At 45.1% G+C, this 12,395-nt stretch overlaps 1 protein-coding gene and 1 pseudogene across 1 annotated transcript; one reads left to right on the top strand and one right to left on the bottom strand.

The window, feature by feature from the left end:
- The first annotated feature begins 549 nt into the window (after nt 1-549).
- Nucleotides 550-5,821, top strand: Slc7a3 (solute carrier family 7 member 3). The gene is made up of 12 exons (XM_004660974.3): nt 550-702; nt 1,692-2,092; nt 2,555-2,713; nt 2,901-3,078; nt 3,249-3,361; nt 3,493-3,715; nt 3,858-3,997; nt 4,083-4,185; nt 4,418-4,584; nt 4,774-4,940; nt 5,231-5,339; nt 5,450-5,821. The coding sequence occupies exons 2-12, from the start codon at nt 1,723-1,725 to the stop codon at nt 5,578-5,580; spliced, it is 1,860 nt and encodes a 619-aa protein (XP_004661031.1). The 5' UTR covers nt 550-702; nt 1,692-1,722; the 3' UTR covers nt 5,581-5,821.
- A 6,205-nt stretch (nt 5,822-12,026) lies between these two features.
- On the bottom strand, nt 12,027-12,157 carry LOC123456784 (annotated as a pseudogene).
- Between the last annotated feature and the right edge of the window lie 238 nt (nt 12,158-12,395).

Below are 12,395 nucleotides of genomic sequence, written 5' to 3'. Positions count from 1 at the left end.
TCTCTTTCTGCTGCTTCAGAAACACAATTGAGGCTGAGAGCTGAGGGGTGGTGATCAGCTAATCTTGTATGGTCCTTCGGAAAGATTTCCTGTAGATGGGAAAGCTAAGGAAGACAGAATGAGGTGGAGACTTGGTGCTGTTTGCTTCTCAAAGGTGCCTTAACACACCCGACCCCTCCCCAGCGCTGATCAGAATCACGGATTCTGAGTAATTAGGCACAAAGGTAGAAAATCCCACGGGGTCTCTGGCCAGGAAGCCTTTCATTGTCCTCTGACGACCAGCGAGGCAATGGTGACAAGGCTGCCCTTCCCCCTATCTCGCTCCCCGCCACGCCACGCCAGGCTTGCTATTGCGGGTGGGAAGCAGTCTTAGGCCCCACACCATTCCTATTGCAAAGCCGACGGAGGGTGTGTGTGTGTGTGTGTGTGTGTGTGTGTGTGTGTGTGTGTGTGTGTGTGTGTGTGTGGTGTTGTGTTATGTGTAGGGAAGAGGGTTGTGGGTGGGATCCCATGACGTGACTGGCTCCGCCTCTCGGTAAATATAAGGGGCGCTTGGCGCGCAACGACCCCAAGCCGCTGCATCAGAGCCTAAATCAGCCCAAGTCTGCAGCCCCAACCCAACTCGGCTGAAGTCAGCCTCGCCGGACCGGATCCCAGAATCTCCCCAGAATCTTCGCTCTCTGGGCTTGCCAAAGCTCTCTGGTAAGTCTTCGAGGCCGACACGTGTGTCGGAGGGGGCTCGGCGAGGGTCTCTGCATACCTAGGATTCTCCAGCAATCATGGCATGTAGTCGCATCAACACTGCGTGACCTGTTGCTGGCAAGACCCCGGCCTTGGAGCCGAGCCTCCCCTCTCCAGCCCAGCCCCAAACCGTTTCTAGCAGAATAAAACCTGGGGGCTGAGTCCGGGTCTCCTGACAGGACCCCTCCTCTGCCAAGAGGAAAGCACTAGCAATCGGGCGCCGCTCTGGGGCCCCTTTGGGTGCATCTCCCCATCTTAGAGACGTCAAAGCCCCGCCTTACTGTAGATATCTCGGGTCAGCTTAGCAGGGCCGGAGGAAGTGGGGGAACACTTGCTTACTCCCCCGGGGAAAGGCCAAGCCAGTGGAGAGGTGTTGGCCTCGTGAGGGATGGAGGGAGGCGGTGCTCACTTTTAATCTGCCGCCGAGGTCGATCTCTTCTGGGCTATTTGGGAGCCATATCTCTTTGGAGCCCCAGGGGCGCGCACAGAAAGGGGTGTGGGTAGTGGTGTGAGAAGGAGGCTTTCCCAGAGTTACTGGCCTCTCTTGAGTTGAGTTGTGCTTAATTCCCAAGGAACCACAGGCCAGGGAACAGGCTCGTTAGGTTTTCAAGCTTCCTGGGTTGGGCGCTAGGATAAATCCTATAGGTTTCCTGGTCAAAGAAAAGAAGCCTAGTGCTAGTGTCCTCGAGGGGGCTTTCACATGCCGTTTCTGAAATTAGCCTTTTCACAAACCTTGTGAGGTATTGTAATGCCTACTTGCATTATTGTAATTCCTATTTGCATATGAAGAAACTGGAAGGAAAAAAGAAGTGACTTGCTTTGTCCCTTCCTCGCACCCTCCTTTGTCCCCTGTAACTCCTTTGCTGGGTGGAGTGGATTTTTGTAATTCACTTTTAGAGTTTAAGGGATAATGAGTCCTATTGAAGGGCTTTTGTTTTGTTTTTCACCAGATTCTAGCATCCTGTTCAATTCCTACCAGAAATGCTGTGGCAGACACTTCGCAGATTTGGTCACAAGCTCGTTCGGAGACGTACTTTGGAGCCAGGCATGGCTGAGACCCGCCTTGCCAGATGCCTGAACACTCTGGACTTAGTGGCCCTGGGTGTGGGCAGCACATTGGGTGCAGGCGTGTATGTCTTGGCTGGTGAGGTGGCCAAAGATAAAGCAGGACCGGCCATTGTGATCTGCTTTTTGGTGGCTGCCCTGTCTTCTGTGTTGGCTGGGCTGTGCTATGCGGAGTTTGGTGCCCGGGTCCCCCGCTCTGGTTCTGCATATCTCTACAGTTATGTCACTGTGGGTGAACTCTGGGCCTTCACTACTGGCTGGAATCTCATCCTCTCCTATGTCATTGGTGAGATTGATGGTGGTCGGTGGTGGGACTGCACAGCTAATTAAAGGGGCTTTGAGTCAGGCAATCTAGGTGGAATGGTGAAGCTGAAGTATTCTTTATTACCAAGATCTTAATACTCCCAGATGTGAACGTCTGGAATGGTTAAAGGTGTGCAGCAATCATTTCCTTATTTATGTCCTGGTTTCTTTTATTCAGTGACTAGTTTAGATTCTTAAAATTGAGAACAGGAACTGGGCACGCCTTTCATCCAAGAACTCAGGAGGCTGAGGTAGTAATATTGTGAATTTGTTGAGTGTTTGGGCTGGGCAGTAGATGTGTTGTTAAAAAACAATTGTTGGGATTACAGGTTTGTAACACCAGGCTCAGCTCCTATCCTTGCCTTTTAAGAACCCAAACCAATCACTAAATGATATGAAGGAAAACAACAGCAATGAGTAGAAAAAAATACAATTGCTTCACCAGGTACAGCCAGTGTGGCCCGGGCCTGGAGCTCTGCTTTTGACAACTTAATTGGGAACCACATTTCTCAAGCTCTGAAGGGGACCATCTCACTGAATGTGCCCCAAGTCCTCGCAGAATATCCAGATTTCTTTGCTATGGGCCTTGTGTTGCTGCTCACTGGTAAAGCGCGGGGTGTGGGGGGGCAGGGTGTAATGATGGGGAGAGAGCTACGCCTGGGAAGGGCTTGATGAATGTGGTAATGGGGAGGGGGGCTAGCTGGAAAGAAAGGAATCTGCCACATAGAGGCAGGAAAACAAAGCTTGGAAGGAGGACTTTTTTCAGGTTCCTGAATGAATTTCTCTCACAGGATTGCTTGCTCTGGGGGCGAGTGAGTCAGCCATGGTTACCAAAGTGTTCACAGGGGTGAACCTTTTGGTCCTCGGGTTTATCATCATCTCTGGCTTCATTATGGGAGACCTACATAACTGGAACCTCACAGAACAGGACTACAACTTGACCATGGCTGAACTTAATAATACCTATAGGTTAGAGAGCCACAGAACTGGGAACATGATGGGGGGAGGTGGGGGAATCACGATGGGAGTAGTGAACAATGGGAGAGTGGGACTTGAAGATCTAGCTAAGTAGTTTGGCATTAGAGAAGAGGTAGAGTTGGCTAAATGGACCTTTACCTTTCCTGTTCCTTCTACTCTAGCTTGGATGCTCTGGGCTCTGGAGGATTTATGCCTTTTGGCTTCCTGGGGATTCTCCGTGGAGCTGCTACCTGTTTCTATGCATTTGTTGGTTTCGACTGTATTGCTACCACTGGTAACGCAGTAACTCCATCCTGTCTGGACCCTGGGTGCAGTGCATGGTTAGGCTGTACACGAATTGCCAGCGGTAGGGGAGCAAGCCTGCTTTCCTGGCTCAGAACTTTTGTGCTATGTGCTTTCCTGCAGGGGAAGAGGCTCAGAATCCACAGCGTTCCATTCCCATGGGCATTGTGATCTCATTGTCTGTCTGCTTTTTGGCATATTTCGGTGTGTCTTCAGCACTCACCCTCATGATGCCTTACTACCTGCTTCAGCCTGAGAGCCCTTTGCCCGAGGCATTTCTTCACGTTGGCTGGGCTCCTGCCCACTACCTTGTGGCTGTTGGTTCCCTCTGTGCTCTGTCCACTAGGTCAGTGTTAAATGCATGTATTCCTCTATGGAATCTCAGGCCCTGATGGGGCTGGAAAGGGGAGGTTGAGATGCTGGAAACACATCGGCTTAGAAGAGATACATCAATGAACTCATACCACTCTGGACATTGCCTTCTCTAGCCTCTTGGGTTCTATGTTTCCCATGCCTCGGGTGATCTATGCCATGGCAGAGGATGGCCTCCTGTTCCGTGTCCTTGCCCGAGTCCACAGTGGTACACATACACCCATTATAACCACTGTGGTGTCTGGTGTTATTGCAGGTAAAAACCCTCTTTGTTGTTTCACCAATTCTTTTCACTTTGCCCTTCTCTTCTCTTACTTTTTGTCTTCTCCCTCCAATTTTAGCATTCATGGCATTCCTCTTTGAACTCACTGTTCTTGTGGACCTCATGTCAATTGGGACCCTGCTTGCTTATTCCTTGGTGTCCATTTGTGTTCTCATCCTCAGGTGAGATTCCCTCCCATACTTTGATTTGACTTTGTATTTCTGGATGAGGTATGATGGTGACATGCTCATTCCCCTTCTTCCTTCTGTTCTCCTGACTTCCTTGGGGAGTTTAGATATCCTGCACTGCCCAAAAGAGCTTTAACCTTCAATGGAGATTGAAGAAACTGCCTGGGAGACGAGTGGTGAATGGTTAGGATTGTTCTTAAAACTATCTTCTTAACTCTTGTCTCAGGTATCAGCCTGACCAGGAGATGAAGACTGGTGAAGAGGAAGTGGAGTTGCAGGAGGAGAAGCCACTGGAAGCGGAGAAGCTGACTCTCCATACACTGTTTTGCCCACCCAGCTCTGTCCCCACCCCCCTCTCTGGCCAAGTTGTCTATGTTTGTTCCTCACTGCTTGGTGAGCAGTGGCTCTTTTCTTTGGGGTGGCTCTGAAGTCAGCATGATAGTGTGGACATGTGTGGTGGTGGTATTTGGTGTGTGAGAGAGGTCTAGAGAGGGGGTAATCCTCCTTGGAATGGGATGCCTTACATCTTAGCATGTTGATCTCAAGAATTGGTTCTCATGTCTCTCAACTTGACCATTGAAGCTCTACTACTGGCTGTCCTTTGCCTGGTGCTGACCCAGTGGACAAATCCACTGCTTTCAGGAGACCCAGTGTGGGTCACAGTGGCTGTGCTGATCCTGGTGCTCCTTCTGGGAATCACTGGGGTTATCTGGAGACAGCCACAGAACTGCACTCCCCTTCACTTTAAGGTAAATGATATCTCCTTCCACCAGTTGACCTTGGGAGAATAGGTGCCAGAGGCCTTGTAACCTAATAATGCTTAAAGGTAGTATTCAACTGGACACAAAAGGGAAGATATTAGAGGTATTTAAGCTAAAGATTTCTTTGCTGGTGCCAAAGTTTCTTCTAGCTCATTTCCTTAAACTCTGTATTTGGAGTGTGATAAATGCATGGCCACTGAAATCAAGAGCATACATAGAGGTTGAACTCTCTCTGTTACCTGTGGTATGTCCATAGAAGATTCTCTTTTGGTTTTCAGGTGCCTGTTGTGCCTTTACTCCCACTAGTGAGCATCTTTGTGAATGTGTACCTGATGATGCAGATGACAGCTGGTACTTGGGCTCGATTTGGAATCTGGATGCTGATTGGTAGGTATCCATTTGGGAAGAGTACACTTCTTGGGTGTCCTGTCTACTTTACCTTTTGATTCCCAGTTCATCATCTCCCCACCTCACAACTAACGACATTTCCCTACTAGGATTTACAATCTACTTTGGCTACGGGATCCAGCACAGTGTGGAAGAAGTCAAGAGTCATCAACCCATACTTAAGACTAGAGCCCAAACTATAGACATGGATCTCACTGGTTCCTGTGTTCACTCATTTTGATGTAATCACACCTGAGTGTTGTCTGGTCCCCATGTGCTACAATGGGGAGTACTCTTGACCCCACGGAGAGCTGGCCCTCCCATGTGGTGTTGGTGGGGGCTAGTCATGAAGCTCTGTATTTATTGTGGAGTTAAGGATGTGTCTTTAATGTTTCTCATCTATTTTTTTTAACTTGTCTACTTTGAAATGGTTTCTAGTTGCTTACTGGCTTTAAAAAAATGTTATTAAAAGAGAAAACCTGTCCTGCTCTTTGCTTGTTAGAGAGGATTTAAAGCCTGACTTAAAGGCTGGGCAGCTTCAAAGAAATTTCCTTTGTCTTTTGTCCTGCAACCACCAACAATCTGCTGTGCCTGGGTATACTTTTTGTGGACTCATGTGGAAGAGGGTAGTGAAAGCAGCCTAGGCTACTCACATCATTAAAGGAGCAACCTCGAGATAGAGTTTTCCTTTGTGACAGTAAAGATTAGGTCCTGGATGAGTATGTAAACTTGCAGTACTGCCTAGGATTTTTGAGGGTTGACTCTTATTTCACCACTGGCATTGGTTAGGTCCTACACTGAGACCATTGTCTTCTATTTCACCCCTTCTAGTTGGACCAGTCCCAGGCTCCAGTCACTGCCTGGGCAACAGAAACTTTGGCTGAGTGTTAGGCACTGCTGGGAGGGGAACTGGATAGTAGAGGGTTTTGTAAAGTACTGTATATATACAAGGATACTGATGGCTGCAGAGTAGTAATGGAACAGAGGTCAGATTAAAAGCTGCCCATTTATCCAACAAATGGGCAAAATGCTAGACTTCAGCAACATAGTTTCTGCACTTAAGTAACTCCTATCTAGTGAAGGGTAAAGCAGTTAAACATGACTCTAAAGCAGTGATTAGACCCAGAGCAGAGCTGAGTGCTGAGGAAACACAAAGGACCACACTTGGCTTGAGAAGTGACCAAAGGGAGGGCTTGACTGGCAGTGAACAGTAGGCAGGAAACCTTGGAGATTTGGAAATTTGATGGAACAGATTATCTTTGAGGCATGAAATACAGTTTGACTGTAGCTTGAGGGTATCACATCTGTATAGCATATGCATGGCTTTGTACATCCCGTTAAGTTGTCTTGGGGATGGTAAGTGTATGGAGAGAAGGGATAGGGAATTACAACTGAATCAGGCTGTGGATTTTTTAATCTGGCAGCATCCAAGGAGGATGACTTAGAAGAGGTTGGGGAAAGCTAGAGCAGGAAATGATGGCTGCAATTTACTAAGTGCCAGCTTTCTTGCATAAATCTCATTTTGTCAATAACTTTATGATGTAATTATTTCTTTTTTAGTTCTAAAACGCTTTTATTTAATTAATTAATTATTATTATCAATTTGTTTTTGTTTTTGTTTTTCAAGGTAGGGTCTCACTCTAGCCCAGGCTGATCTGGAATTCACCATGGAGTCTCAGGGTGGCCTCGAGCTTGTAGTGATCCTCCTACCTCTGCCTCCCGAGTGCTGGGAATAAAGGCGTGTGCCACCATGCCCACCTTCAGTTTTATTTTTTTATTCATTTATTTCAAAGGCAGAGAGAATGAGCATGCCAGGGCTTCCAGATGCATGTGTCACTTTGTGTATCTGGCTTGTGTGGGTCCTGGGGAATTGAACTTGGATCCTTTGGCTTTGCAGGCAAGTGCCTTAACCACAAAACAATCTCTCCAGCTCAGGTATTTCTTGCACCTGATGGTACTGGATTTAGGTAAATGTGCCCTAAGTCACATAACTTCAAAAGACCAGGGCTGAGAATGTAGTTCAGATGCTTACGTAGCCTGCAGAAAGTCCTGAGTTCAGTTCCTAGCACTGCATAAAATGGACAAGGTGGCACACACCTGTAATCCCAGCACTTGGGAAGTGAAGGCTATAGGATCAGAAGCTCAAGATCATCCCTGGATACAGAGTGAGTTCAAGGCCAGCCCGGACTACACTGAGACCCTGTCCCAAAACCTCTCCTTAAAAGTCAGCCAGATACCCAATTTTATCTGAGGGTAACCCATGCTCTTAACCATTGTAACACATGGCTAGTAGTTGTTATAAGGGTCATTTGGCTTTACAACAAGCACCTTTAACCATTGAGCTCTCTCTCCAAAGTTATGCCTCTTGGGAAAATAATTCAAGGTTTTTGGTCAGTTGAGTATAATAGAAGTGGATAATGAATTTATGAGCAGTTGTTGGTTTAGTGACCAAATCATTAGCCCAGATGAGCACAAGAGGAAGAGAATATTTGGGAAAAGATTAATTTGGTACCAGGTCTCCTGGTTTTATAAACAAGGACTTGAGCTTAACATCATATGTAAGGATAGTTAACAACTGAAAGTAGGAGCTAGGACAGAGGTCTAGTTCAGTGTTACCGATTTTAAAATTATCAACTCAGAGGTCATATGTGGTAAAAGTTTTGTGGGACTAGAGATTGTTGTGGGGCTGGGTATGGTGGCCCACACTTGTGATATCAGTCCTCAGGAGGCTGAGATGGGTGGATCACTATGCGCTCAATGCTAGCCTGGTCTGCACAGAGTGAGACTTGTCTCAAAAAAAGAAATCAAAACAACAACAAAGATTGATGCAGAGCTAAAGAAAAATATATGCAACACCAACTAATTTCCTTTATACCCCCAAAGCCTTTGGAAGTCAATATGAAGAAAGATGAATAGTGAATATAGTTTCTAGAAAAAAAAATAACACAAGCACAAGAAAAGATATTTAATGTCATTCATTACACATGTAAGTCAATAGTTGGAGAGATGGCTCAGTAGGTAAAGTGTCTGCTGCACAAGTATGAGGACCCAAATTCAGACTTCCAAAGCCCAATTAAATGCCTAGCAAACTGCCCTCATGTAATCCGGTTTCTCTGAGGGTGGAGATATGATCCGTGGGGCAGACTAGCTAGCTAAAAGTAGCCAAATCAGGGAACTTTGGGTTTAAATGAGAGACTTCTCTCTCTCTTTCTCTCTCTCTTTTTTTTTTTTTTTTTTTTTTTGGTTTTTCGAGGTAGGGTCTCACTCTAGTCCAGGCTGACCTGACCTGGAATTCACTCTGGAGTCTCTGGGTGGCCTTGAACTCATGGCGATCCTCCTACCTCTGCCTCCCATGTGCTGGGATTAAAGGCATGCACCACCATGCCTGGCCTCTTTTAAAATATATTTTTATTTTTATTTATTTATTTGAGAGAGTGAGAGAAACAGGCAGAGAGAGAAAGAGAGAGGGAGAGAGAGAGAGAGAGAATGGGTGTGCCAGGGCCTCAAACCACTGCAAATGAACTCCAGACACCTGCATCCCCTTGTGCATATGGCTTTCATGGGTCCTGGGGAATCAAACCTGGGTCCTTTGGCTTTTCAGGGAAGTGCCTTAACTGCTAAGCCATCTCTCCAGTCCAAGACTGTCTCAATATATGTAAGATGGAGTGTGATCGAGGAAGATACCTGATGTCAACCTCTGGCCTATACACACACACACATATGCATCCACACACATACAAATAAGCATAATGTATGCATGCTATATATGCATATGAATAAAAGGTAAATCAAAACAATCATGAAAGCCAGGTGTGGTGGTGCATGCCTTTAATCCCAGCACTTGGAAGGCAGAAGTAGGAGGGTCACTGTGAGTGTCAGGCTAGTTTAGGACTACACAGTGAATTCCAGGTCAGCCTGAGTTAGAGAGACACTATCTTAAAAAAAAATCATGACATATTGATTCTTACAGACTGGCAAAAGAGACAAAGCAGTAGGCATTGGTAAAAGTGATGTGTAGCAGTCTCATACATGGTAGAACCACATACATGCTTGTAGCTTTTGTGGAGGACAATTTGGTGTAAGAATTGAAACCCCATCTTTTTTTTTTCTCTGATAAATTCCACTTAAAAGAAAATAATGGGGCTGGAGAGATGGTGTAGTAGTTAAGGTACTTGTCTGTGAAGCCTAAGGACCCAGGTTCAAATCCTCAGAACCCATGTAAGCCAGATACACAAGGTGGCACATGCATCTAGAATTCATTTTCAGTGGCTAAGGCCTTGGCTCAGCAATTCTATCATAAAAAAGAGTAGAATGTGAAAAAAATTACATATTTATAAGAACTCTCACCAAGACCTCATTTTTATTTTTTTTTTTGAGGTAGGATTTCACTCTAGTCCAGGCTGACCTGGAATTCACTATGAAGTCTCAGAGTGGCCTTGAACTCACAGTGATTCTCCTACCTCTGCCTCCAGAGTGCTGGGATTAAAGGCATGTGCCAACATGCCTGGCTAAGACTTCATGTTTTGGTGTTGGGGATTGATCCCAGGATTTCATACATGCTAAATATGTACTTAATCATTGAGCTATGCTTCCAGCCCTTACTAAAGAATGATTAATAATAACATAAAACTTGGAAGTTACTTAATGTGCACCATCAGCAAGGAACTAGTTAATAAGTTAAAATTAATTCATGACTGAGGGTATAGCTCAATGGTGTGCCACGTGCCTATTATGCATGAGATTCTGAGTTAGTTCCCCAGCACAACAAGGGGAAAAAAGAGAGTTATCTGTGTGATAGGTGATATGGAACAAATTTCAAGATATTCTGTTAAGTCAAAACAAAATAAGACAAAACAAAATGCTACCCTGAGATGGAGAATATTTGTGAAAGAACAACAAAAAAGCTTTGAATAATAATAAAAAATAGAACATGGGCTGGAGAGATGGCTTAGTGGTTAAGCACTTACCTGTGAAGCCTAAGGACCCCGGTTCGAGGCTCAGTTCCCCAGGACCCACGTTAGCCAGATGCACAAGGGGGCACATGCGTCTGGAGTTCGTTTGCAGTGACTGGAAGCCCTGGTGTGCCCATTCTCTCCTCTCTCTCCCTCTTTCTCTCTCTCTCAAATAAAGAAAAATTTAAAAAGTTGTATTTAGACTTTTTTTTCCCAGAAAAAACACAAGAAGTTATTAATCTCTGATTTCTCTCTTTTCCCCCCTAATTTCCCCAGTTATAAGCATTTCTTTTTTTTTTAAGCATTTCTTTTTCACTATTTTTATACTTACAATAGTAAAAGGTTAAGGGAATCTTGTTTATTTATTTATTTATATTGAGGTAAGGTCTCACTCTAGCCCAGGCTGACCTGAAATTAACTATGTAGTCTCAGGGTGGCCTCGAACTCATGGCAATCCTCTTACCTCTGCCTCCTGAGTGCTGGGATTAAAGGCGTGCACCACCATGCCCGGTTTAGGAATCTTTTTTTTATTTTTTATTTGTTTGTTTTGTTTTGCGAGGAAGGGTCTCACTTTGGCCCATGCTGACCTGGAACTTACTCTGTTGATCCTGGTTGGCCTCAAACTCACAGCTATTCTCCTACCTCTGCCAAATGCTGAAATTAAAAGTGTATGCCAGGGCTGGAGAGATGGCTTAGCGGTTAAGCGCTTGCCTGTGAAGCCTAAGGACCCCGGTTCGAGGCTCGGTTCCCCAGGTCCCACGTTAGCCAGATGCACAAGGGGGCGCACGCGTCTGGAGTTCGTTTGCAGAGGCTGGAGGCCCTGGCGCACCCATTCTCTCTCTCTCCCTCCATCTGTCTTTCTCTCTGTGTCTGTCGCTCTCAAATAAATAATTTTAAAAAAGAAAAGAATTTTAAAAGTGTATGCCACCACACCTGGCAAGATTAGGGGAAACTTCTTTATTTATTATTTAATTTAATTTATTTATTGAGACACAGAAAGAGAAAGAGAGAGAATGGGTGCACCAGCATATTTAACCACTGCAAGCAAACTCCAGGCACATGCACTACCTTGTACATCTGTCTTACATGGGTCCTGGGGAACTGAACCTGGGTCCTTTGGCTTTGCAAGCAAGTGCGTTAACCACTAAGGCATTTCTCCAGTCTCTAAATATAACTTTTTTGTTCTCTTTTGTATTATTACTCAAAGTTTTTTGTTGATCTTTCACAAATATTCTCCACCTCAGGGTAACATTTTGCTTTGTCTTGCCCAACTAGGGGAATATTAATAGAGGAGTAGGAGGACTCAGTGAAGAAGATGGAAGGATGACTGAAGAGACAGGAGTGTGGAAGTCCAGGGAGGAAAGAAGTTTAGGAACACAACATCAAATGCTGCATAGAGAGCCAAGTTACATAAGGACAGAAGGGCTCATTGGCTGTGTCAGGACACAGCTGATCAAGTCAGGTGGTGGGAGTGGAAGCCACACTGGAGTATACAGAAGTGGGCCCAGGCTGTAGGCTAGCATTTCTGAACATAGCTGTAGGGAGTTGAGGGGGTATTTTTTTTCAAAGATGGATAATTCTTGTATTCATATAAAGAAAATTATCAATAGAGAGCTGATAAGTCCTTGTTCTGCTGTTTAAATAATTTGTGAAGAAGAGAATGGTTCTGTGGTTTGGGTCTATTATCTATTTTTCATTCTGTGCAGTGTTACCCCAATTTCAGACAACTGACAATAAACTTCCTGATTTTTACCCTAAATGCATTTCTAGTACTGAATAGTGAATGAAAAACTCCTCACATTTAATTAGCAATAATCGCGCCTCGGATAAACCTCATTGGCTACGATACTGCCACTGCACAAAGCTACTCCTCACATTTAAAAGCTTAATACGCTTTTCACGATGCTGGGGCCTCATGTATGCTAGGCAAGGGCTCTACCACTGACCATACCTGCCCCCCTCCCAGGTAAATATGCTTATTTTCAAAAGAAAATATGCTCACCACTATCATAAATGGAAAATAAAGTATTTTAATAATAAACAATAAAATATCCAACTATTTAAGATGTTTGACTGTGCAAAACCTAAAATAATCATACATGCC

This window comes from Jaculus jaculus, chromosome X (assembly GCF_020740685.1).
Source record: "Jaculus jaculus isolate mJacJac1 chromosome X, mJacJac1.mat.Y.cur, whole genome shotgun sequence".
Lineage (NCBI taxonomy): Eukaryota > Metazoa > Chordata > Mammalia > Rodentia > Dipodidae > Jaculus > Jaculus jaculus.
The sequence above is the reverse complement of the archived record's forward strand: the minus strand, read 5'-3'. Positions and strand labels throughout refer to the sequence as shown.